Source organism: Neomonachus schauinslandi, chromosome 14 (assembly GCF_002201575.2).
Source record: "Neomonachus schauinslandi chromosome 14, ASM220157v2, whole genome shotgun sequence".
Classification (NCBI taxonomy): Eukaryota; Metazoa; Chordata; class Mammalia; order Carnivora; family Phocidae; genus Neomonachus; species Neomonachus schauinslandi.
The window spans coordinates 74,324,794-74,352,175 of NC_058416.1; the positions used below are offsets into that span (position 1 = coordinate 74,324,794).

Here is a 27,382-nt window from a genome sequence, read left to right on the forward strand (position 1 = left end):
GCTTGCCCACCTTCAGACTCTAGCTGCCTGGCTCTGAGGTCACAAAGTCTGAAGGACCTCAGCTGCATGGCTGTCACGAAAATGAGCACGTGGGTGGCCAAGGGACTCCTCCCTCTGTCCTTGATTAGGAAGCACTGTCCCCTTTATAATCATCTCCCTGAGCCTAGGTTCCTCTCCAGCTTGGGAAAGACTCTGAGCCCTTGAGGATGATCAGTTCGCTCATGTATCCACCTGTGGGGAGACACAGGTGAATTCCACAGAGTTCATGGCCCCCGTGGAGTCACAGCTTTGATGGGGAGACCGACACATACACAGAAAAGGGCCGTGTAGCGGGATGAGGGTTCAGATGGCATGAACTGCAGAGTGTGGAAATGCAGAAGAGGCCCCCAGCCTGCCTGGGGTGTCAGGAAAGACTCGGAGGGGGTGACAGCCAAGATGAGCTTCAGAGGATGAGTCAGATGAATCCACTTGATTCATCTGCCCCAGCCGTGGGCCTGGGCCCCGCAGAGTCCGTATGATCTCTGTCTTGGAACTCAGGAAAAATGCAAATTCTTGCTGCCGTCTGCCCCCTCACCCCCCACCCCCGCCCAAACCTACTGAACCAGAAAGTGGGAATGGAGTCCAGCAATCTATTTTACCAGAGTCCAGACTTGAGTCACGTAATCCACTTGAGTTCAGCAAATATTGATTGCTGCCCACGTGTGCGTCCAGATGCTGGAAATGCAGCCATGAGTCAGCCGCAGCCCTGCCCTCTGGGGGCTCCCCAGCCAGTTGGGAAGACGGAGGCAGGCACAGGCTGGGGCGGTAGAAAAGGAGCAGTTTACACGTGGTGGGTGTTTGCTCCGTGCCAGGCACTGTTCTCGGCACTTTGCAAATATTAACTCTTAGCCCCCCCTTCCTCTCCCGCATGACCCCTATGAGGCAGATGAGAAAACCAGAGTATGGAGACTTCAAGCATGATAGGTGCTGGGCGGGGTGTGCTGTCTAGACTATGGGGGCTTTGCGAAGGCTGATGGAATGCAGGGCTCAGCAAGAGTTACAAAGGTGAGATCTAGAGCTGAGTTTTGAAGCATGAATAGGAGTTTTCTAGGGAGTCACGGTAGGATGGAAAGAACAGCATATTCAAAGACCAGACCTCCTGCAAGATCCTCAACACCCAGCATCCTCAGGTTGGCAGGGTGGGGATGCACAGGAAGTCCAACAGGGAGCTGTCAGGAGGGAGGGGAAGCTGCAGGCTGGCTGATGCCTGCTGATGCGGAGCCTTGAATGCCATCTGAAGCATCCGGATTGGCCATGGGCAAGGGGGAAACTGCTGGAGGGTGTTAATCAGAGGATTGGTGTACATTGATTCAACAAGTATTTGTTAAATACTTACCGTACACCAGGTGTTGAGAATGAAGAGGTAGGTTGGGGGAAGATGGGGGTGGTGGGGAGCACATCATCTAGGACAGGGGTCCTCAGCCTGGAGTGAATATCCACATCACCTGGACTCTGGTAAAATAGATTGCTGGACTCCATTCCCACTTTCTGGTTCAGTAGGTTTGGGCGGGGGTGGGGGGTGAGGGGGCAGACGGCGGCAAGAATTTGCATTTTTCCTGAGTTCCAAGACAGAGACCATACAGACTCTGCGGGTCCCAGGCCCACGGCGGGGGCACCACTGCTCTGATTTTCACACAAAGCAGCACGTTAAAATCACAGGGCCAATTAAATTAGACCCTCCGGAAGTGGGAGCTGGGTGTGACATTTAAAAAATGTTCCCCAGGTGATCCTAATGGCTGTCCATGTTAAAGAACCACCGATAGGAGGGTTTGTAGACTGAGCCAAGCCATCTGGAAGCTTATCTGCAGGCAGTGGAAGCCTGGGGGTGGGGGTTGGGGGCGGTTAGGGAGTGGAGAGGTGTGATCTGTTTTAATTCTGGAAAGATCCTTCTGGCGAAGGCCACCGCAGGGACATCAGGATTAACAGTCTAAGGCCTTCCCAGGGACCACTGGTGACCCTAAGGATAGCGAGACCAACTCCATTTCCCTTCCTATATTAGTTATCCATCGCTGGGCCACAAATCATCCCCAAATTTAGCATCTTAAACCAACAAACATTTATCATCTCCCAAGTTTCTGAGTGCCAGAAACTACGATCGGGGAGTGGGGTTAGCCAGGTGATTCTGCCTCAGTGTCTCCATGAGTTTGCGGTCAAGAGAGGGCTGGGGCGGGCGCCTGGGTGGCTCAGTTGGTTGGGCAGCTGCCTTCGGCTCAGGTCATGATCCTGGAGTCCCAGGATCGAGTCCCACATTGGGCTCCCTGCTTAGCAGGGAGTCTGCTTCTCCCTCTGACCCTCCCCCCTCTCATGTTCTCTGTATCTCATTCTCTCTGTCTCAAATAAATAAATAAAATCTTTAAAAAAAAAAAAAAGAGAGGGCTGGGGCTGCAGCCGTCTGAGGGCGTGGATGGGGCTGGAGAATCCCCCTCTCAGACGGGCACTCACAGCTGGTGGCTGCGTCCTCCCACAGCAGCTGTCCCCCACCCTCCCCACTGTGAGCCATCCCAGGGAGGGGGCTAGGGGGAAGCTACCACTTGCCCTGGCATTGTAACACCCATTGGAAGTGTTTCCCCCCACCTTGGAAAATGTTCCTTCTGTCAGTGGGTCCAGTTACACGAGAGGGGCTCAGGGCACCCCAGAACCAGGGCTTCAGAGAGACGGGATGTGTGAGACAGACAGACGGAAGGCAGGCTGGCCCAGCCCCAGAATGCCGGTGGGGTTCAGGCACCAAGATGCCCATTTAGTTTAAGCTGCTCGTGCTGCACCTGCCCAGATGAGTGTGTAGAGCAGAGCATGGCACCTGCCACCCGGGTAGCGGAGGTGTGTGGAGGCACGTGTCTGCCGGGTCCATCTGTCCGGCTGCCCACAGGCATCCAGGGTGAAGACGCGAGCTGACCGCTCCCCTTGGGGCCGCCTTGCATGACCAGGGGCCTGCAGGCCAAGCCTTCCTGGTTCTGGAGAATGCCTCACAGGCGAGGGGGCTGAGCGGGGCTTGCCCAGACCCTCTCCCTCCGTCCCCACCCCCTGCAGCCAAAGCAGGCCATGCCTTTTCGTCTGTTTACAGAAGGGGTGTCCACTGAGAGTCCTTTTTAGGAAATAGTCCGATGGCTATGGGGAAAAAAAAGAAGAAGTTGAAAACCTTGCAGTGCCTGGATTTTTTGTTTTGTTTTAGGGGAAGGAATTTTTTCCTTGGCTGGATATGTGACCCTGGTTTTGCCATCTTCCGAGGGGATACGAGATCCCTGCCTCCTCCCTTCGTTCCAGCTCTTCTCAAGGAACATGGAGGCATCATTCCTAGGGGACGTTTCCTGGAACAGAGGGGCTGGACTCTGGAGATATAATTAGCGCATGGCTCTAGATGGGAGGGGCAAGAGAGTGCTGTGATGGAGGGACCCCAGGCTCGGAGGGGCGTGTGTGTGTTTGAAGTGTGTAAGGTGGGTGGAAGTAGGACACGTGTGGCCACGTGGGTAGGTGTATGGGGAGGAAGGCAGGGGGTGGTCCTGGGGGTCCTGGGCCCCAGAGCCCTCCCATCCCCCCTGAGTCTCCTGGCCCCCGGGGGGTCTGCATGGGGGCAGCTACCCGGGCCTGACCGCAGCCTTCCCCAGGGGTTACCTGTATGCCGGGCTGGAGTTCGGAGCCGAGTGCTACTGCGGCCACAAGATCCAGGCGACAAACGTGAGCGAGGCCGAGTGTGACATGGGGTGCAAGGGCGAGCGCGGCAGCGTGTGCGGTGGCGCCAACCGCCTCTCCGTCTACCGGCTGCAGCTGGCCCAGGAGTCTGCGCGCAGGTGTACGTGAGTCGGCCCCGCCCCTCCCCGCGGCTCCTCCGCGGCCTGCTGCTCCCTGCCCTGCGCCTTCCGTGGCTCCCCAGCACCCCCGTTGTCCTGCCCCAACTTCCACCACAGCCCTTGCAGAGCTCTCTGCTCCATCTACTCCCAAGTGTTTCCACCTGTCCGTGTCCTCTCCCTCCCACACGGAGCAGCCTCCTGTGTCAGGGGCAGCCCTCCTTCTTGAGAACCCTGTCTTCCTCCGGGGCAAAGTGAGCTAGAGCCTGAGCTGTTGGCCTTCCTGATTTTCTGAAAGCATATTGTCTGTAACAGTGATGCGGACGAGGATGAGGACCATAATGAGGGCAAGAGCAGACACCTGGTCCTTTTTTAAGTGTCTTATGCGGAGTAGCCCATCCTCACAGTGACCCTGCGAGTCGGCACTATTCTTCTCTGACTCCCATTTTATAGACCAGGAAACCGAGGGTCAATGTCACATAAGCCGCAGAGGATTTAAACCAACTCTGGAGCTTACGTCTTCAGTGCTCCCATAGAGAGAATTTCTTGCTTGTCGGTGCTTCAGTCTTGTTGGAAAAACTCTCCAGTTTCCACACGGAGGGAGGGAGAGGGAGAGAGGGAGGTGAGCAGGAGAGTGTGGGCGCTGGCCCGTCTTCTGCAGACATTGTCCCATGTCCCCCCTCTGGCTGCTTCCTAACAGTTAATGTCTGTTTAGCAAGAATACGCTGTGTGCCAGGCACTGTGCCAAGCCCACTGCAGGACCGAATTCATATCCCTTCCCTGTAGCTTCTTCAGGCGGTTACCAGTGTTAATTCCCATTTTATAGTGGGGAAACGGAGGCTCACTGAGTTTAAGTGCCCAAGGTCACCCAGTTTATTTAAAGGTGACCCACAAACCTGTGAAAACTGCGAAGGGCCTGGACAAAAGACAGAGGGCTGGGTTTCTCCCAGTTACCTTTCTGTTGCAGACCCGAGGCAGAGACAGGAACCCACAACCGCATCTCTGACCCTTGGGCCAGGGCTTCCCAAATTGGAATGTGCCTGTAAACCCTATGGAGATGTTGTTACCATGCAGATTCTGTTTCAGCTGGTCAGGGTGAGATTTTGCATTTCTGAGGAGCTCCCAGGTGATGCTAGGCTGCTGGGCCAGGGACTACACTTTGAATAATAAGGCCTCAGACCTCAGCAGAGCTGACACGCCCTGCCCAGAACGTTGGCCTGTCATCGTGGGCGGCTTTGCCAGTCTTCCACGGGAGTGCCGTTGTTTATAAAAATTCGTTGGTTGGTTTGCCTGATAATGCGTTCCGTTTTCCAAATCCCGTGCTTTTGAAGCCCCCGCTCAAGCTTTGCTCTACAGGAGGGTCGAGCATGCTGCCCATTTGCAAAGGTGCTGATTGCTGCAAATGGGTGCGCCATCTACCGCCCCAGAGTCGCCTCGGTTCACCCGGGGCTGAAGTCCTGTCTGGCAGCGGGCACAGGTGGTGTGTGAAATCCAGGCTGGAGAATGTCCACACAGCGAGTCTCTGGTTTGGTCGTTAGTGTAATGAGATTTTAATTTAATGGCAGATTTACCATCCTCACACAGATCCCTTTATGCCAATATTTATGTTCTTTTGGTGGTGACTTTGACTATCCGAAGAGATGGTCTTAGAGTCATGGCTATTTAGTGAGAAAGCTGTTGCCACTACATCCTAGTGGATGAGGATGAGCTGGAGCACAAGAAATTAGGCCATGTAGGTCATTAGCCAGATAGCAGCCAGACCTCCTATTGGTTAGTGTTCAGATTGGCTGGATAATCTGGACATATTCTGCCCCCCAACCCCTAACTCTGTCTCTCTCTCTCTCTCTCACATACACACACACAAACTACTGTGATCATCTGATACGAATAACACTGTCATAGGCCATCGAAGATTTTTCAATCAGCTGAAATATACAAGCCTCAGCACAGAAAGACACTAGATTCTGTATAATAGGGTGGGTCTTGCCCTTGTAGCAGTGGGAGGGCTGGTGGTTGCTGAAGACAGCCCCGGAGGCTGGAAGGGATGCTGCTGCACCCCTCAGCTTACGCACATCTGCAGCAGCAAAATTACCTGCGATGGTGTTTTGTTCCATCTGAGAAAGGAGTCTTTTGCATTGATGTCCAAGAGGGGAACATTAATCATGTCTACTGAGGGTGGCGTCCTGGATTCTCTAAGTCCACCACATTGTCCTGAATCATCACTCTACAAGATTTGAAGCTTGGGCACCTTCAGCTGGAGCCTCCAGAAGAAAACTGAAGCCTTATTAACCTCAAGGCTGAGACAAGAATGGAAGTGGCTTGGATAAGGGGATGGATGGTTGATGATGTGTCAGATTGAGATTCCTGGTGGGCTCCCGGTTGGCAACATGGTATCTGGAGAGAGCCTGGGGACCATTCATTGAACCAAAATGCTTGAGAAGCAATCTCGTGGATTAGGCATGGGGAGGATGAGTGGAGAATAAAGCACAGTCCCTGCCTTCGGGAGCTCACCGTGCAGTGGAGATACAGACCCAACACCACTGAGGGTATGTTTTGGGGGATTGCAAGGGCTCTGTCTGCAGGAGGCAAGGGAGCAACATTTGAGCTGAATCTCGTTCTAAGGAGATTTCCAGATAAAAGGGAGAGCCCTATATTCCAACCATGAGCAAATAGTGCAGGGTCAGCAAAGGTCTTATGTTGAGTACCCTGTTGGAAGCACCTTCCTTGCTGATGTCCCCTTTTACAGCTTTAGAGACTGAAGCCCAGAGAGCATAAGTGGCTGAGTTGAACAGCCATGGAGGGAGGCTTCACAGAAGAGAGCTGTTTGATTAGGGCCTTGAAAGACACATAGGATTTTGCCTGGTGTAGGAGAGGAGGATATCCAGACTCAGGTTGCGAAGGGGTTGGTAGAGAAATCTAGGAAGAGGGAATGAGTGTGTGAAAGTCTAAAGGTGACTTCAGGAAATGATGAACAAGCATGATTTTTCTAAGGCCACAGTGCTTCCTAGGGACTGAGCATGGGCTGGAAGCCAGCCCTCTGACTCCTCGTTTGGGTGCTGTAGACACCTTGACCTCTTGTATTGGATTCTGGACCTCATCTCCTCTCTTTTGGGAGAACTCCTTGGATCTAGCTTACCTCCTACTTTCCCTGACCTCTGATCTCTCCTTCTGCCCCGTTTGCTGACTCCAAGCAAAACAGAATCACCAGTGTCTTTGTTCTGATGCAGTGGCACCTTTGGCTTCCCATTTCTGGATCTGATTTATACACAAATCAGAAAGGGAGGCCTTCCAAGTTACTGGCACACAACACTAGGCAGGGAAATGAGCAAACGCACCAGGAAACAGGTATGGTAGAAACCAGACTCCATTTGTATAGTCATTAGTTGGTATTAACGCTGTGTCCTAATTGTGTTTCCCTGAGCAGTGGCACAGAATTCTTAATGATTGGAGAGATTTAAAGGAGGCTTATTATCTCCAAGCACCACTCTGGTAGGGCATACGCCTTGCATAGGGAGGCAGCCTGCATGTTTCTGAGGTGATGGAATGCTCCTATAGTAGCAAGAGCATTAAAAGGTTGGCAGAGCAAATGTCTGCAGGCACCCTGCTATTCTTCCTTGACACAGACTCTCAGGCACATGGACTCTTTGCTCTTGTTACAAAAGAAGCGAGAAATGGACTTCCTTCTTGGTTGGATGACATTTTTCACAGAAGTTTGCTAAATGTGTCAGCAAGTGTAGCTCTCCTCCCAGGGGCAGAGACCTGCCAGTGATTTGAGAACATTATAGCTTTATAGGATGTTGCAAGAATTTCCATTTGCCTGGAAGATTCTTGCAAGATTTGTGTTACAAGGTTTCTTAGAACTACATTGAACCTGTTATATACATATTGTGCCCATTGGGTGGCTGTCCGTGGTGCTGACCGTCCTTTAGTGTTACCTAAAACCCCCAGGACTGCAGACAGACTAGCTTCTCCCAAGACTCAGAACATTTTCCTCTTGTTTTTTTGTTTTCTATCTTGGGGGAAGTATTATGAAGTATTATTATGGTGGAAGTATTACATGATCACAGAAAAAAAAAATAGACCCTTGACTTAGGGCTCACAATTTACATAGTGTATTTTGTGTACTGTGAGTTTTGGCAGTTTGTTGTCTTTGAAAGTTCAAAGGGGAGTTTTGTGTCATGCTTGTGTTATGCTCATTGACAACTCCATTCCAGCCACTTCTGCCAAGGGGAGCCGCAGATGATCGTGTAAAATCACACTGGCTGGAGGGACGATCCCTTGCTCCTCCTTTGCCAGTTCTGGAGGTCTCTCCTTCCCCTTGATATGTGCCCAGGACCCCTGAATTTTATAATGTATATGGGTCTTCAGGAGTTCTGCTGTGTAGGGTCAAGGAGGTGATAGGTAGAAAAATTTTCTTCTGCGTCACAATGGGGAAGAATTGGTTTGCTCTTATCCCCTCAGTGAAGTCCACAAAGGCTGATAGGGACATTGTAGGTCTTGAACTCAGGCAGACATGGTTTCTATCCCAGCTTTCTCACTTACTTGCCATGTTGACTTTGGCCAGGCTGCTGACTCTCTGAGCCTCAAGAGCCCCATCAGTAAAATGGGGACAGTTCCAACCTTTAAAGATGGCCGTGACCACCGAGTGAGGTAAAGTCGAGGAAGCACCTAGCACAGTGTTATTGAGCAGTTGTGATATGCCCCTTTCTTCCTGAAATGAAAACTCCTCAATGCACTCCAAGCAGCACCCAATTCACGTTCTCTGAATTTGCAACAGCCCGCAGGAGCCTTTGGTGATGCCTAAAAATAGCTGGTTTGAATTCTCGGACAGTTAGGCTCTCTGTGTAATTCAATCTCTCTCTGATTATAGGTAGCTGTTAACAGCTCCCAGCTCACTGCCTTTCCTCCTCGATGGCATCTTTAATGCAGTAGAGCCTGGCCTAATTACCCAGGGGGTGGTGGCCTCTTTCAAACCAAGGGGAACTCTTCCACACCTGCCTTTAAGCTGACGCCTGGTGACATTTACCTCATTTTTGTGAAGCCCCAGAACAAAGAGATGATAGGACTTCAGAGACACTTGCAGCTGGTTCCGGGCTGTTCTTCATCTGCCCCCAGCAAAGAGAGTCGCCAAACAGTTGCTCTGCTCACCTCTTGCTAGTAAAAGCCTCAAGCTGCTGAGGTCACGCACCATCCCAGTTGGCCCGGCAATGAAGAGCTGACATTATGAGAATGTGGGGCATGAGCTTTTGTGCTGCCTAGACCCCTGCTGTGGGGCTTGAGAGGGTTTCTGGGAAATTCAGGGGGCTGCTGTGGGGTCTCTGGAGCCCCCAGCCTTGTGAGAATGGGGCAGGCCTACTGTTGAATGGCAGAGGGGTGGGAAACCAAGAGGAGATGTCAAGCAGGATGGGGGTCATATCCCAATTCCTGCTAGCTGTGTGACCTGGAAAAGCAACTGAATTCTCGTTACATCTCAGATTAATAATCTGCAAAACAGATTAATAGTCTGGCCGACCTCATAGATACTGTACACGTAACCCGCAACACTAGTGACGCAGAGCAAACAGCTGATGTTCTGTTGGTCTTTAGTGTCGGTCATGAGGAAGACAGTACCCAGGGTCACTGCCGTTGTCCAGAGAGGCTGGGTATCGCACTACTCCTGAAGCACGATTCTCACAGACTGCAGGCTGGGAAGAGCCAACGGCCCTGAACTCCATGTGGAATTTCCCTTATGGATTAAAAATGTTCCAAGATCCGAAGACATTTTAAGTTGGGTTCCCCCAGAGGCAAGGATGTGACCCTTGGTTTGCTTGGGAAGCCAGCCCAGGATGCACCTGTAGAGGGACGAAGAGGTGAGACAAGGAAGGGAGGGAGCCCTTACAAGGTCTTTTACAAAGCAGGTCACCACTGAGGACAGCTGAAGCTTAATCCCACTGTGGGGCTCTGGGAGACGGTGGTGAATGTGTTTCAGAGCTGTCCCACCAGAGGGGCAGGAAGCTGCCGTGTTTACTGTCCCACACTCCCCCATCATTGGCTGAGGGTGGCTCCTGGGGAGATGAACTCCCTGGCAGGTCCAGCCCGTACCTCCCTGGCCCTAAGACTGAGCCATGGGTGTTTATTGTTGGTCATTGTCCATCTGTATCAGGATAGGGAGTGCCAGGGGCTCATTAATGGGGCACCGACAGAGCTACCACGTAGGATCCAGACACCCTTCACACATCACGGACGAGCGAAGGAGAAAGGAGCAGGGAGGCCTGGTTAGGTCTCAGGCACCATAGATACCATACATGGACTTCCACCCTCATTATGTGGCACAGATATGATCCCCATTTATCTCCTCAGGAAACCAAGGCTCGGGAGGTGAAGACTCCTGCCCAAGGACACACCGCTCAGTCAATATCTGGCCCAGGTCTGTCTGAAATTAAAACCAGTTCCCTTTCTGCTGGGCACCAGGGCTTTTTGCAAACAGGAAGGCATCCCCCCACTGCTGTGGCAATGCAAAATCCTTTCTATCACAGAAGAGTGTTAGGAAGGTCAATGGACCTGGGCTGGCCACTTCTGCTTCATTTGCAGACGTAAGTAGTGAGAGGGCCTCTCACCACTGATGGGGAGAACCAGGTGGTCCATTTTATAGATGGAGGAAATGAGGGTAGAGGGAGAGTTAAAGGTCTTGGCCATCATGGGTTTTCTCCATGTCCAATCACCAAACCATGATGGAGAGCAAGCTGCAGAGAGAAGTGGCTTCCAAGGCATGCTTCCCAGATCCCTGGGAGCCCCGCCTTTCTGCCAGACATCATGAAGCCCCCCAGGGACCATGTGGGTTTGACATGGGCAGGACTGTAAGAACACCTCACATCCAACAGGTCAGCTGCTCCTGGAACCGCCTTCCCACACCTGGTCCCCTCCTCCCCCCACCCCTAGCACCCACCTTGCCCAAAGAGAGACTCACAGCAGTGCCTCCTGATCCCACTCCGGCTCCTGTCCTCTAAAAACCTCACCTTATTTGTTATTCAGAGCATTCAGCTCAGCTCTCCTCTGTAAGCTGGGAGGGTCAGGGGCTCATTAGCAGATGCTTAAATGTCAAAGGGAGACCACCACCTCAGTGGAGCTGGGCTGGCAGAGTCTTCCTTCCCCTTCCACCAGGGAAAAGATTCAACTTCTCCACCTGCTTTTCCATTTAAGTCTCAGGGCGGGCGGCAAGGAGATATGTCCATAGACCTTCACCTGCCCTTTCCACTCTACTTCTGGCTCACCAGGCTCCTGCATCTCTGTCTCTGTGTCATCACCCAGTATCCATGCCTCCATTTTAGAGATGAGAAGGTCGAGGCTCCAAAAGGAGGGGAAACTTACCCAACATCGAGGAAGGGCGGAGCTGCCTGTGTGACAGGTCAGGACTCCAAGAAGAGAAGCAAAGTGGGTGGCAGAGTTCGTGTCCTCTGACCGCTGGGTTTCTGCTCCTTGGCCAGGCAGCTCGTCCCGAGCCTGTCGGTTGCAGGGAAGTACTGTGGCTTTTGGGTGTGGGGCCAGACTGGACAGCCTCTTCCGGAGCCCCTAGGTCAGGGCCGAGCCCCTTGAGGCCCCCTGCAGATGCATGCTGATGTGGCCCTGTCAGCAGTTGGAGCCCCAGACATGGGCATCGGCCTGGGGGTGATGAAGGGCAGAGCATTCGGCCAGGGGGGTCGAGATGCATGTGTGGGCTCACAGGACCCTGAGTGATGCCCCGGTGACCTCAGTTACTCAAGGTCATGTCTGCAAGAGGATGCAGGGGTGACTCCTAGCAGGGGTGACCCCAGAGAGCACTGTGGGTGGACGCCAGCTCTCACATGCCCACGGGCAGACAAATGCTGCTGTCCGGAGACCCGTATGTCAGGTCCCGTGATACACAGGACCCAGACAGACACCAGTATTGTCCGGCTGTGAGCTCCAGGGGGGAGGGTCCCCATGCTCTCAGCATCCTGGGGAGAGACTCCTCCCAGGCTGGGCTCACTAGAGGGACCTGCCCCCTCCTGTTCCTCTCTCTTGCATGGTGCACCGGGGAAACAGACATATCTGCTGGAACCTAGGTGCTGGCTGTTCAGGGGATTTTAGAGAAATGCCCAATTCCTGGTGGCACTGGGCCTGTCTGGTGGGAGGGTGGCTGAGGCTCAGCCTGGCCCTCTGCTAGGAGACAGGGAGCCCTCCCCTCAGCTACACGGTTGCCAGGCAACCCAGAGAGATCCCCTAGGGTACGTCTCCACCCCGTGGTGGAGGTCCCACCCCCAGCCGCAGTCATGTAGAGATGCCCACATAGACAGACCCCCATGGCCAGGTTCGTGGTCTCGGCACTCAGCGTCCGCACGCCCACACAGGTCGCTCTGTACTCACTTGGCCGTAGTCACGCACACACTGCCTCCCTGTCACACACTCTGTGCACAGCTGTCCCACCTCCCAGACACACCTTCACTATAGCCAGGCCCACAGCTAACCTCATGGCCGGGCTCTCTTGCCTCACTGATGCACAGACAGATGCTGTCACCCCACAGGGGCCCCAACACCCTTGACCCCTTCTAACACAACTCTGAACTCTCCCCGCCTGGTCTCAAGGGAGCGGTAGGGGCATTCAGGAACGAAGCACCTAGAGGGGAAGAGGCGGTGGGCTCCAGAGCTTTACAGTGTCCCAGGCCTGTCCCAGTCCCGGAGGGGACTCCATGAGCCTCAACCCTGGAATGATTTCCCGTAGCAACCCTCCCGGCCTCAGCCATGACCCAGGGGCCTATCAGATGGTCTCCTGAATGGAATCCCAGTGGGGAAGAGGAACGTTAACAATTTGAATATGGTTTTGCAGACTCAGGGTCAAGAGCTGGGCGGTTTTGTTTTTTTATCTTTTGGTACTTAAAATTTGACTCCAGTGTCCAGATAACCCAGAGTGACAGCCTTGACTTTGTGGAATGAGTGTGAAGGGCAGGAGAGGCAGAATAAGCATCACAGTGTTTTGCAAAGGCTAATACGAGGCCCCGGGGTGGCTTCTTAAAGAGGGACAGCCTGGAGAGTGTGAGGCCGTGGAGCTCAGACATTCCTGGGTTCGGAATCCAGAAGCCACTCCTTGTCGGCTGTGTGGCCTTGGGCAAGTCACTCTCCCCCTCTGAGCCTCAGTTCCCCCTTCTGTGTAATGGGAAGAATGAGACCTTCCTTGCAGGGGACAGATGTTTCCCCAGTGGCTGGCGCCCAGAGAGCAGCTGATAGTACCATCCAGAGCAGAGCAGGTGTCTCACTTCAATTCCAAAATCAGCCCTGCGTCTTCTATGCTGGCTGATTTGTGTCAAGTGGTTTCAGCCCTCTGAGCCTTGTTTCTGCATCCGTACAAATGGGGACACCCAGGGGAAACTCATGGTGATGCGAGTGTTCAACAAGGCCACACGTGGGAGCAGCTCAGCCTGGTTCCCAGCAGACAGCAATGTGGCCGGTATGCGGGAGCCACGGTGATACCAGCCGTACCCCGATACTCCTATAAGCACCTAATCATCATAACCACATCATTCTTACTGGAAGAAGCAGGGACTTGGAAGACAGAGCAACCTGGCTTCATTCCACTCTGTCACTGAGCTGCTTGGTGACACCGGAAGGCAGAGAGACTCCTTGAGTCTCTGGCTTCCTGACTATAAGTGGGGAGAGCCGCAGCATCTACCCGGGTGGCTGCCGTGAAGAGGCCAGGCACCCAGCATGGAGAGAGAAAGCGAGCTTCCTTCTTCCTGGAAGCGAGGCAGTGTCTCTCTGCCCTGGGACCGGAGGGGGTTTCCAGCTAAAGGAGTTTTCCGGTTAAGTGAGGGTCTGCGCACCTGCTTTGCGAGTTCCACCTCGTAGCCTTGAGTCTTTAGCTCAAATGCCTGACTCCCCTCCCTGGCCTCACCTTGGATGGCACATTCTCTGAGCATCATCGAACCTTCCTCGAGGTGACTGATGAGTTTCTGGGGCTTCCCTCTGAGCACCCTGGGCCACGGGATGGGACACTCGTGGCATTTGGCATCTGACAGTTCCTCACTTAGGGAGGGTGGAGTGCCACCCTGCCCAGAAGAGAATCTGCGTGGTCTGTCCACCTCCCTGCCATTGATACATGGGGAAACTGAGGCCTGCAGGACCTCGGGGTGGGTCCGCAGCACCCTGACCTCCCCCAGCCACCGCCAGCTCCCTCACCAGCCTGGAGCAACGGCTGAGGACCGCGGGGGAGAGAGGACTGGATGGTGCGAGCCTGCAGCGTGCTCTGGAAATAGCCGTTTACCCAAATTCCAGATGTCTTCTCAGTTTGCTAGATTTGCCTCTGCCAGGAGCGACTGTGGTCTACTGGGTGCCAGGTGGTAGAAATAATCACTAGCGTGACAGCTGACATTTAAAACGAGCACTCGCAAACTCCCTCCCTCCCCCTCCTCCACCATCCTTCTGCCCTGGGAGCAATTCCATGTCCTTTTCCCTGCACGCAAACGGCAACGTACGTGGGTGTGCCAACAGGGAAGTTTGATGCTCTAGACAGACCGGGAGACAGACCTAGATGGAGGTGTACGGTTGTTGCAGCTTGCTTCCCTTTTTCCCAAGGGCTGACATCTTGTTTCTGCGATGATCTGCAGTAAGTTCTTGCCAACAGCGGGTCCTTAGGTTTGTCCCGTAACCTCTCTGTCTGAGCCCTGCTACTGTCAGCTGCACAACCAGAGTTTACTCCAGACCTCTCAGAGTTTTCCAGAAGGGGCAATGAGATGATGTCAGTAAAGTTCCCAGCAGAGTAGATCACACGTGGCAGGCACTCGGTAAATGACACCTACTTCTGTGCTCCTGGTTTTGATCTGCGCTGTATGAACGCTGTCCTTGGTTTTCTGTGACAGCTGTGTTCTGGAAAGGTTCATGCAACTCAAATTTGAGGACAGCTGACCTTAATTTTAAATGGGCATCATGAGCCTTTTGATAAATTTGACGGGGGCATTAAAAAGTTTTTTTAAAAGATTTATTTATTTATTTATTTCAGAGAGAGAGAACAAGAGAGCATGTGGGCGGCTGGGGAGGGAGGTACAGAGGGAGCGAAAGAATCCCAAGCAGACTCCGTGCTGATCACGGAGCCTGATGCAGGGCTCGATCTCACGACCCTGAGATCATGACCTGAGCTGAAATCAAGAGTCTGACGCTCAACTGACTTAGCTGCCCAGGTGCCCCTAAAAAAATTTTTTTTAAAGATTTATTTATTTGACAGGGGGAGAGAGAGAGAGAGAGAGAGAGAGCATGAGCGAGCATAAGCAGGGGGGAGCGGGAGGGAGAAGCAGGCTCCCCGCTGAGCAGGGATCCGATGTGGGGCTCGATCCCAGGACCCCGGGATCATGACCCGAGCCGAAGGCAGACACTCAACTGACTGAGTCCCCCAGGCGCCCCTAAAATTTTTTTTGATTTGTCTTAATTACATTAAAAATACATATTCACTGTAGAAAAAGCTAGAAAAGGTTTTTAAAAAGATGGAAATAAAAATTGCCTATAATGCTAGTCTATTAGTCAGTGTTCTCCAGAGAAACAGAATCTGTAGGAGTTTTATATATTTGTATGTATGTTAGGAGATTTATTTAAGGAATTGGCTCGTGCAGTTGTGGAAGCTGGCAAGCCTAAAATTTGTAGGGCAGACCAGCAGGCTGGGAACTCAGATAGCAGTTAATGCTGCAGCCTTGAGGCAGAATTCCTTCTTCTCTGGGAAACCTCAGGTTTTGCTCTGGAGGCCTTCCACTGATGGGATGAGGCCCACCCACATGCTCAAGGGTAATCCCCTATAAGTCTCCCTGAAGTCCAGTGCGTATAAAAGTCGCAGCTACAAAATACCTTCACAGCCACATCTAGACGTATGTTTGATCAAACAACAGGGCGCTGTAGCCTAGCCATGTTGACCTAAAACAACCATCATGGGGCGCCTGGGTGGCTCAATCAGTTAAGTGTCTGCCTTCGGCTCAGGTCATGATCTCCAGGTCCTGGGATCGAGCCCTTTGTCTGTGTCCAGCTCCCTGCTCAGCAGCGAGTTTGCTTCTCCCTCTCCCTCTGCCCCTCCCCACTGCTTTCTCTCTCTCAAATAAATCTTTAAAAAACAACAACGACGAAAACAACCATCATGCTTGCTCTTCAGAGATGAGCCTGGTTATCAACATGTTAGCATAGGTCCTGCTAGAGATTAATATTGAGAGAGAATTGTTATATAAAATTGATATAATATGTGGAGTTTCATAGTTTCAGTTTATATTTAATCTCTTGAACACACCTTCTTCTCTCTAAAGTACCCCTGAATGCCATTTATTATTGATGGGGGTGCAGAACCCCGTTGTCTTGTCGTTCCGTACTTTACCTGTCCAGCACTTCCTTGTTGGACACCTAGGCCGTGCCCCGTCTTTCACGTGTTGCTTTAACTAAATGCCACTGCGTATATCCTTATTCATAATTGTGTGCACCCGCGGCGGGCGCCACAGGGGGGCCACGCAAACCCCCCTTACCGGCGGTGACTCTGGGTGGCCAGTGGTTCACACCTGCCGCCTTGGGTGAAAATGACCATTGGCCCAAGAGGAGCAGGCTCTCTAGGACAGCAGAGAACCTACGAGCTATGGGGAGGGGGAACACAGGGCCGAGCCCGGACCCCGTTCCTTACAGCGGGACCGACTGTGGTAGAGCTCACCCCCCATGCTCGGGGTGAGACCCAGCCGAGGTCACACGCTTGCTCAGCTCCTGCCAGCCCTGTCCTGCTTCCCCCCTGTCCCCTCCTGAGAGTGCGCCTCAATAAAACACCGTCTCAGGTGCTGCTTCTAGGAAACCTGACCCAAGGCAGTATCTCTAAGTAGGGTTTTGGGGTGACTGCTGTGGCCTCCACAGATTTCCTGTTGTGTGTGCCTGGGGTGTTTCCCCGATTTGGTTATCTTCAAGGCAGTCCTTCCCGCAGATCAGTCCCTTGTAGCCTGTAGGTGCTCAGCACTGGTGAGTGGAGACTCCTGAGGCCCAGGATTTTTCCCCTAACGCCCAGGAGGGTGGGAGGGAGAGGGCACCCCGGTGCTGTGAGGAGGGACAGGACAGCCCTGAGTACCTCGCTTCCCTCGATCCTCAAACGGCCATCTCCTGATGCGATTGTGAAAATCCTCCATGACATCTGTCACGTCCCTGAATGGGGAGTAACCATTGTTGACCATGAGGAGGCAAGGCCCAGGGAGGCTGGCAAAGAAAAGGGAATGATGTGGCCCTGCAAGAACATCTCAGTGACCTGGGCTGTCGACAAAGATGCCAGGGCTGAGGAGAGCACTTGGAATTTTTCAGTTGATTAGTCTCCACTTTGGTTCACTGTGTGACCTTGGGCAAGACTCTTGCCTTCTCTGGGCTTTCATTTAAAAGCTCTTTCTGGGGCACCTGGGTGGCTCAGTGGCTAAGTGTCTGCCTTCAGCTCAGGTCATGATCCCAGGGTCCTGGGATCGAGTCCTGCATCGGGGTCCCTGCTCGGCAGGGAGTCTCCTTCTCCCTCTGCCTCTGCCCCTCCCCCCAGCTGGTGCGCACACGCTCTCTCTCTCAAATAAATAAATAAATAAAATTGTTTAAAAAAAACCAAATAAAAGTGCTTTCTTCAGAAGGTGGTTCTCCAGCTGAGATCTGACTCCTGCTTTTCCCTCCGGCTCTCCAGATGGGAGTGCGGTCTTCCGAGGCTGCTTCCGCAGGCCCGACAACCTCTCCCTGGCCTTGCCTGTGACGGCCGCTATGCCGAACATGTCCGTGGACAAGTGCGTGGACCTCTGCACCGAGAAGGTGAGCCCGGGGTCCTGCTCACAGAACTCCGGGGAGGGGCGGTGTGGAATAGCTGCAGGAAGGGGGGGGGGCTTGGCAGCAGCCCAGCCAGGACGAGGGGGTCATCTCTGTGATCTGTGACACAGGAGAGGGACACGACGGTTTCATGTGGATCTAAGGGGTAGAAGTTACTTGGGGTCGATTTCTTTCTCTCTGAGGAGGTAGGTTTGTTCTAATTGTCAGGAATGCTCAGGAATGAGGGTAACGTTCTAACTTGGGCCCACAAGCGTGAGTAGAAGATTGTCAGGGAAAGGCAAGGGCAACCCCACTTTGGGACAGAGTGAGCTCCCCGTCACTGGAGGCATGCAAGTAGAGTCAGGGCAGGTGTGGCATCCAGAACTTCGGGCGTTGGATTGAAGTTGGACTAGATGGCCTGTGGGTTCTTTCTCAGCCTGAGATCCTTCCTCCCTGACCAGACAGTGAACTCCACAAGAGTAGGGGCTGTGCCTTGAACATTGGTGCCCTCCCAATACCCAGAGCAGGGCTAGGCATATCGTTGGCACTCAGTGATGTCCGAGGAGCTCTAGCCTTCTTTCAAGATGAGCTCATTACATGAGGGGCCAAAGAACAACCCCTTCCCCACCACAAAAACGTGGTTGCCCATTTCATTCATTTGCTTGGCTAATATTTACCGAGAAACTACTTTGTGCCAGGCCCCCATGCTTAGTGCTGGGGATGCAGGGTCAACCAGATGTAGAGTCTGTCCTCAAAGATGCTGGCACTTGCTGGGGGCCTGCCTTGTGGCCCCTGCCGGATGCTCAAGCCTGCCCCCCAACTCCCAAATGCCCCACCTGCTCTGAGTTGCCCTGCTTGGCTCAACCCTCATCGAGTCTCCCGATGCACGAAGCACCTCGCGGGATTGCTGAGAGGCTGTTGCTTACTGAGCACGTCCTCCATGCAGTCCTCTGCACCACGGGTCTCAGTTTACCTCTCACCTGAAGGCTTGGAGTTGAGGATTTTCCGCCCTATGTCACAGATGACAAAACCAATGCCCAAACAGGTGAAGTCACTTGCCCGAGCTCATAGCACAAGCAAGTAGAGCTGACACCTGGGCCTGCCCACTGATTTTCGGAGCTACCCTGGAGAGGCTGCCAGAGCCATTCAAGGGCAGCCAGGCAACTTCAAGTCACCAAGCATTTCCTGAGCACTTACTCTGCTCCTAAGAGGCATCCTGGAAGGTCAGGGAGGAAGTTCTTAAGTTGAGGAGGTTTGACCAGCTTTTGATCAAGCTTTCTCTCCCGGGCGGGAATGCCCCTCCCCCACGGCATCCCCTCCGTGGACATTTCTCGGTCCTTGATGACCCTGGAGCCGGCAGATCAGCTGCAGGTGGGACGCAAACACGTGAGACAATGAAGTCCCGGGCAAAGCAGTGTAACAAAGGGTCAGACTGTACATAGGACTGGAGGGAAGCGAGGGTGTGTGGGTGGACAGGAAGGCCCCTCTGCAAAGCTCCCTCTTCCAGTTTCTTCTGATCTCCTAAGGGGTCATAGGAGAAAAATTGAGGGGATTACGTGGGCGGGGGTATAGAGCTGCCTGGGCCACGGGGTGGAGGGTAGCAGATTTAGGCTATCAGCGGAGGCTCGATACGTATCACCTGTTAGAAATGCCATCGGTCATGGCCCACGCAGACCCATCTGCGTATCAGCATTTCTCTGTCTCTGCTCTTCAGCTAAGAGGTAAAGTTCTTTTTTAATATGTGTTAGGAAGAAACCAAACCTATTGTGCAAAATTTGCTGGATTGGCCACCAAGGTGTGATCTTGGTGTATTACTAGCTTATTCCTATCGGGGAGGATTCAGGGCTTCGGGTCTGGAGTAGAGGCGAAGCAGACAAAGGACAGCCCCCTGCCTTCCGAACCTGAGTCCCACCTTGCTCCGGCTTAGCTGCTCCGCAGAATAAAGCAGATAGAACAGCTGTGCCCACGAAGAGTGAAGAGCGTAGCTAACGTGGGGATCCATATCCTCTTTGGCTTAAAAGAACCAGCTCAGACAGCTTTTCCCAAAGCGTGGGCTTCGTGTCACTCTGAGACCCGGGGATTTCCAGTGGCAGGGCGCAGGACGGTGAGAAAAGCAGTTTCTTTTCAGTCTCCTTTCCAGCCCTCCAAGAAAAAGCTCCGTCTCCGTGCTCAGGTGTCTTTAACACCTCTCAACCCTCCACTAATCTCCCCTTTGCAGGAAGAGCAGAGCCCACCGGGGCTCAGCGTCTTGGCAGGGCCTCCTTAGAAAGTAATTACATTGTTTTGTTTCTGTAGTATTTGCGTCTAGAGTCTAGAGCGTGGAAATGTACCGAAGTGCCGGTTGCCGGTTTCATTTGTCAATTATACCTTAATTAAGCTGGAAAGAAACGATAGCATGGGAGGTGCGCAAATGGGGCAGACCCGTCAAAGTGAAGTTGGGGGACCCTCAGGCTGGGGAGAGCGGTGGAGAAGGGATGTTTGGAACACCAGCCCTCCTCTGCATGGGGAGTCGGGGCAGTCCAGGGATTTCGGGACATTCTTCCTTCCCGTCTCCCCTGCAGGAGTACCCACTGGCCGCCCTCGCGGGCACCGCCTGCCACTGCGGGTTCCCCACCACGCGGTTCCCCCTCCACGAGAGGGAGGACGAGCAGCTCTGTGCCCAGAAGTGCAGCGCGGAGGAGTTTGAGAGCTGCGGGACTCCCCGTTACTTCATCGTGTACCAGACACAGGTCCAAGGTAAGCCAGGGCTCCCCCAGCGGAACCCTCCCCCGGAGGCTCTCCAGTGGCTTCCTTCCCAGAGGGGCCCCGGCCAGCCCAACCCATCCCATCCCACTGGGGCTGAGCAGGGCAGGGGGCAAGGGCAGGGCTGGGGAACTTGGCCTGGCTCAGGGACAACAACAGAGGCAAGGGTCCCAGGCAAGGGGTGTTGGGTTCCGGAGACCCTCATCTCTGCCCCTCCTACTGAGCCCCCACCTTGGTGGCTCTTCTCCCGTCATGAAGGTGGTGAAATTGAGTGTGATGTCAGCTGGGCTGGGAGTGGGGGACCCGGGTGACCAACCCAGAGCTGCAGCAGGATCCCGGGCAAGTCTCTTCCCCTTTCTGAGCCTCAGTTTCCCCATCTGCAAAATGCAGCGGTAGATTGTTGACCTCCAGGAGCCCTTTCAATTCTAGGATTCTGTCGATTTATTTACAAAAATCTTCTCTTTCTCCATCTTCTGTCCTCCTCCCTTTGCTGGTGGGAACTCTGCTTCCTGCTTGGCTCCTCTCCCGTCTCTTGGGGCTGCCGGCCCGTGGTGGTGGCAGTGCTGAGGGTCTTTCCAGGACGTTCTTGGTGCTGGAGTCCGTGTTGAGTTCTTAGTTCACACTTTCTCACTGAAGCCCCTCGGCTCTCCTGGGAGGTGGGAATAATTATCACAGCCGCTTTACAGGCGGGGAAACGGACACGGAACGGTTAAGGGCCTTGCCTGAGGTCACGCTGCTTATAAAATTTCTAGCTGAAAGCCATTTCCTCTGACCGAGGCATCGTGAAGGGTGGGTGGCGCTTAGAGAGGTGCTTTGCTGGGACACTCCATCCGAAGGAAACCCCTGAAGGGTTACCCCAGTATCTGAATATGTGGACCACCTACTATGCGCTCGTCTTGTGCCCCACCTCAGCTCACTGAACGATGTAAAGCCCACAATAAGCCTACAGTCAGGGAAACATCATCCCTACCCCCTGAAGCCTGGAGACGCAATAAAACACGATTGGGCTAGACCTCCTCTTCATCTCCCAGGAACCGGGCCTCCGTGTACAGTTGGGCACGTTGGGCACTGCACAGTCAAAACCTGTAGGAAAAGTGGTGCCCGAAAGCCAGCCCATGCTCCGCACTCTGGATAGCAGTGCGTCTGCCCAGAGGAAGGGGAGGGTGCCTTTTTCTGATGGGTACAAAAGTGTCAAAAGAGCTAGTGGCAGCCCCATCAAGAGCTCGTCCCCTATTTGGTCTGATGGGGGTACCAGTGGTAGCCGCCTGTGGCTCCTTCTGTGGCACTTAAAGTCCTGCTAAGAGCCCAGTGAGCTGGAATCTAGTAAGTGCGGCTCTTGGCTTTGTTTATAGTCCAGCGAGGAGGGATGAATATTTGTTAGCTTTTAGGAAGTGTTGGTTACTCTGTGCAGAACCGTGTTGCCCTAGCCTAAGGGAGAGTCATGCACAGATTAATTATTCCGTGACCGTGAATGGCTTTGATGTGGATGGAACAGACATTGGAGCCTTTTCAAAAGCAGATAAAGAGCCCCTAATTGATGGTTTTGCTCGTTCCCTGGGCCACGTCCCCAGGCCAAAACTGTTCTTCAGTTTTTCCACGTCAGGCGTGCAGTCCCTCACACCGGCGAGGTTGGAGAGGCCCGTGGTTTATCAGGTTGCCAAGAGCCTGGTCCATCACGGCTGCCATTTATCCTGCATTGGCTGCGTGCTAAACCCTGACATTCCTGCCGAGAATGGAATTCTCGAACACCTACTGTGTGCCAGGTGCCGTCTAAGCCCTCGAGACTGAATTAATTCATTCAGTCCTCACAATGACCTAGGTGCCGCTATTATTCCTATTTTACAAATGTTCAAAAATTCTAAACACAAATGTTCTAACATTTACAAAAGCTCCCAAATGATGATCTTACAACTTGGCACAGAGAGGTTGGGTAGCTGGGCCCGAGTGCACAGCTAGGAGGGGGCAGAGCTGGGCTTCAGACCCAGATGGGGTCTGGATCCTGGGCTGTGCTCTGAACCACACCCTCTCAGTACACTTTGAAAATGCTTCCCATGTACTCTCCGTTTCCTCCTGTAAGGTGATTAGCCCCATTTTCCAGGAGGAAACGGTCTCCGAGAGGGAAGAGCCTTGGAGTAAGACCCAGCTCTGTCTGATTCCAAAGCCCCACACGGTCCTGCTTTGATTTACGGAGCTTTTTTTTCGGGGGGGGCTGAAATAAATAAACTTTCTTTTTTAGGGCTGAAAACAACAGCCTTTACCTTGGAGTGGGTCTTGGCCTCCCAGGCAGCATTTGAATCGGGAATGCTGTTTTCTGGAGAAATTGAGGGGGCCAGGTTTGTTGTTTTTTTTTTCTCCCTCCCAACATTTTGTGATGGGGAAAAAAATGTCAAACCTCCAGGAAAAAACTAGAATCACACCGTGAATGACCATAATGCATCCCGTAGACTTTACGTTTGCCAACATTTTGTTATATTGACTTGATCATCCATCTCTCCATTTCACCATCCCTAGATCCTTCTTATTTTTTTTCATGCATTTCAAAGCACCATTGACCCTTGAAGGACACGGGCGTTAGGGATGATGATGACCCCCCCAGCGCAGTTGAAAAATCCACACTTTTTAAAAAAATTTTATTTATTTTTAAGTAATCTCTGTGCTCAGCGTGAGGCTCAAACTCACAAGCTGGAGATCAAGAGTTGCATGCTCTTCCAACTGAGCCAGCCAGGTATCCCCACATCTAACTTTGGACTCCCCAGAAATTTAACTCCCAACAGCCTGCTGTTGATCAGAAGCCATACTGGTAACCCCAATGGTCAGTTAACTTCCATTTTGTATGTTACCTATGTTATACACTGTATCCCAATAAGTAAGCTGGAGAAAAGAAAAATGTTATTAAGAAAATCTTAAGGAAAACACATTTATGGTAGGGTACTAGATTTATAAAAAATCTTGCCCAGTTCAAACCCAGGTTGTTTGAGGGTCAACTGTAAGTTGCAGCCATTTTACACGTCAGTGTACATATCCTTAATTATAATTCAATATTTGCTATTTTTGATTTTTTAAAAAATTTTTTGAATTTTGCTATTTGATTTTTTTCTTAAAGATTTTATTTATTTGACAGAGTGCGAGCACACGCACAAGCCGGGGAGTGAGCGGCAGGCAGAGGGAGAGGGAAAAGCAGGCTCCCCACTGAGCGGGGTGGAGGTGGGGGGACGTGGGGCTCGATCCCAGGACCCTGGAATCATGACCTGAGCCGAAGGCAGACGCTTAACCGACTGAGCCACCCAGGAACCCCGCTAATGATTTTTTTAAGTAACATTTACATAGCGTGGAATGCACAGATTTTTAAGGGTATTATGCAAAGACAACTGGATAATCCGTACCCCTATCAAAACATAAGACAAGAAAGTTACATACTGAGGCTTTTTCTGCAGTGTGTTTCCAGGAAAACCATTCCCAGACACCTCCTTGGCTTCAACAGAGACAAAGACCGGATTTATTTTTCCCAAAGTCTGCTCTGAAAAGATTGAACCTGGCTGGGGGGCGGTGGTGGGAGCTGGGGCCCCCTGGTTGGAAGTCATAGCATGAGGAGGTGTGGTCGATCGGCACTCCTAGTGTGTGAGCCCCGTGTTAACACACCCTCCCTCCCGAGGGCACCACTGTTGTCAGTAGTCCCATTTTATAGGCGAGGAAACTGAGGCTCAGACCCATCATTTTTCCCAGGGCACCCGGCAGATAGGTGGCAGAATTGGAATTTCAATTTAGGAACTCAGCCGATTCCCTTGATGGGCTGTCCCCAGACATGAGTGTGGCTCACAGTAAGATCTCGGTAACGGCGGGTCCTGCAGGACAGGAAAGACCACCCTGGGAGGAATTCTGCGAAGGGCAGGATGGGGGGTGGTGTCAGAGGCTGCAAGGAGCGCTGACCAGTGCCTCCAGCGGGACTGGCTCTGTGCGTGAGCGGGGCAGAGCCCAGAGTGGCGCCCCTGGGAGCAAGGAGGAGGAGAAGGTAGAATGGCGAGTGTGGACAGCTCAGTCGGAGGTGGGATGGGAATGGGGTGAGGACAGAGAGTGGTTCCTCGAAAGAGATTTTTGTAATGATGGCGTGATTTTTTTCATGTGTGAGTGCAAATGTGATGGAGCCAGCTGGGTGAGAGAGAAGGCGGGGGTCAGGGAGGAGATGGGGACCCAGGCGTGAGGACCCCTCAAGATGTAAGAGAACCTGAGGGAAGGCCCAGCATAGGGGACTCTGCAGCGGAAGAGGGAGAGGAGAGAATCCTAGATTGGGGGTTCCAGCCCTGCTTCCTCACTCTGGGCCAACAACCTTGATCCTTAGTTACCACAAAGGGACAGCAGACCTGTCCTCTCCCCTGCCACGGTTCCCCTGCCCCTGAGCCCACCAGACTGCCTGCCCTCTACACGCTCTTCCTTCCCTCCCGCTCCCGGGGGAGAAGGGCTGTTCCCCGCTCCCAGCCCTCATGTCAACCCTGTGACGAGGAACCGTTTTCCTCCTTTTAACCATGAGGAAGTCACCCTGGGCCGCCTGGCTGGGAAGGGGCGGGGGGCGAGACTCACACCTGGGCCTTCCTGGTCCGGCTCCATCCGCCCCCGCCTCTGACTGTGTCCTGCCTTTTGCAGACAACCGCTGCATGGACAGAAGGTTCCTCCCAGCCAAGTCCAAGCAGCTCATCGCTCTGGCCAGCTTCCCCGGCGCCGGCAACACGTGGGCTCGCCACCTCATCGAGCTGGCCACCGGCTTCTACACGGGCAGTTACTACTTTGACGGTTCTCTCTACAACAAAGGTGAGGAGGCCAGTGGGGAGCGGAGAGGACCCACCGGGAGGGCAGGGGAAGACCCTTCTCGAGTACCTACTGTGTGCTGCTCAGCTCGCCTGGGCGTGGTTGCCAAGACCCACTGTGTGCTTGGTACCCTGCCTCCGCGTACACCCCACAAACGTCGCCTGAGCCGCATCTGTTCAGTAACGGGCATGGATCAAGCACCTACTATGTGCGTGCCACCTTCTCTGTCTGGTTGGGGCGCCACAAACATGTCTTGAGCGCCTACTCTAGGCAGGTCCCTCCCCGCAGACATTGAGTGACCAGCAACTCTGTGCTGTATACAGAGGGACAAAACTAGGTTCATTTGGGGGGACATTTACTGAGCACCTACTACGCATCAGGTGTCTTATCTACCCGGAAGCCAGGGGTATCTGTCGTGCGGGTGTTTTATTTTCATTCTGCTCACGGATGTTTACCGAGCACTGCCGTGCTCCGGACGCACTTCCTAAGTGTGGTCCCCCAGCAGGCATTTATGCAGCGCCAACTGTGTGCCGGGAGCTTCGTGTAGGTTCAGATGGCCACGGACAGACTTCCTTGGCCCACCTACTGGGTGTCGAGAGCTGTGCTAGGTGCTCCAGTTTTAGTTAGCTCTGCATAGTAACCCTGGGACACAGGATGTGGTACCATTTCCCAGATGCAAAAACCGAGACTTGGAGAGAAGAGGTAACTTACTCCAAGTCACACAGATTGTTTTCAACGGGCTGGTGAGGGATTCTACCCTAGGGTGTCCCAGTTTCAAAGCCCGCATTCTTACAATTCCCATCACCCAGGCAAGAAGGCCCTGGGGGTTCTTACTGGGGAACTGAAAACCATGCATGTAATGCCCATTGGATGTGAGGCCCCCTCCCAGGTCTGGCAGAGGGGAGTATCAGGGAAGCAGCTCTGTTTGTGAGAGGTTTTGTCTATATATGGGGCAGCCCGTGGCTGTGGGTGTTTGTGTCTGCAAACCAGATGAAGACCCCCTTCCTGGCTGTGTGACTTTGAGCAAGTTTCTGCACCTCTCTGATCTTGCGTCATCATGCGCAAATCAGAGATCACAGTATGTACCTGGTGAGGTCATTGTGAAAGGTAATGAGTTGCTACGTGTAATACGCTTAGCCCAGAGTAAGTGTGCTGTCGATGTAGGCTGTGACTAGTACGGTCTGGGGGCCAGGCACTGGCCAGGCGCAGCTGGTGTTGACATCCCTGAATCCCAGCTCAGGGAGAGCCAGGGGGGGCATCCGTCTAAGGGTGAGAAGCAGGAGGGAGGAAGGTCAAGAAGGATGGAAAGGGGCAGGTTGAAGGATGGAGTTAGCAAGGGGTAGGGTCTGCCTTAGAATCCCGACTTTTTGTATGCTGATGAATTTTTGGTTTGGGCTTAAGCCATCATTTATTGAGCACGTACTATGTTCGAGGCTCCGAGCTGAGGGTTTGTCACTCTTATACCAGGATTTGAACCCAGGCTTGGCTGTCAGCGGTATCTATGCTTTTAAACACTACGTCATGCTGCCTTTATGGGGGTTGCTGGGAGGAACCCAGGCAGGGTCTGGAATCTCTCTGGCTTGTCCTGGAGAGTGGCAGGGAGAAGCAGACTCAGGAAGCATCCCATGGCTGGCCCACATCCTAACCTTCCTGGGGCTGAGGCAGGAACCCTATTCATGGAACTCTACAGTGTTACAAATATATGGGTCCTTCAGGATCGTCAATCCAGGGATGCAAAGTGGTTTCATCTCATGTGTCCGTTCCAGTGAACCCCTGTTTTAGGTTGATGTGTTAAGAAGGATTCTGAAGATGTGGTATATATATACAATGGGATATTATGCAGCCATCAAAAGGAATGAGATCTTGCCATTTGCAACGACGTGGATGGAACTGGAGGGTATTATGTTGAGTGAAATAAGTCAAACAGAGAAAGACATGTATCATATGATCTCACTGATATGAGGAATTCTTAATCTCAGGAAACAAACTGAGGGTTGCTGGAGTGGGGGGCGGGGTGGGAAGGATGGGGTGACTGGGTGATGGACACTGGGGAGGGTATGTGCTCTGGTAAGCGCTGTGAATTGTGCAAGACTGTTGAATCTCAGATCTGTACCTCTGAAACAAATAATGCAATATAGGTTAAGAAAAAAAAAAAGAAGAAGAAGGTACCGGGAGGGGAAGAATGAAGTGGGGGATATCGGAGGGGTAGACGAACCATGAGAGACGATGGACTCTGAAAAACAAACAGGGTTCTAGAG

General features: G+C 52.9%; 1 protein-coding gene across 1 annotated transcript in view; it reads left to right on the forward strand.

The window, feature by feature from the left end:
• WSCD2 (WSC domain containing 2) overlaps nt 1-27,382 on the forward strand; it is an 86,058-nt gene that overhangs the window by 11,714 nt on the left and 46,962 nt on the right. Inside the window, exons 3-6 of the mRNA XM_044921036.1 lie at nt 3,642-3,826; nt 17,467-17,588; nt 20,144-20,318; nt 24,963-25,127. Coding sequence (XP_044776971.1) covers nt 3,642-3,826; nt 17,467-17,588; nt 20,144-20,318; nt 24,963-25,127 — 647 coding nt within the window. The remainder of the gene's footprint in view (nt 1-3,641; nt 3,827-17,466; nt 17,589-20,143; nt 20,319-24,962; nt 25,128-27,382) is intronic.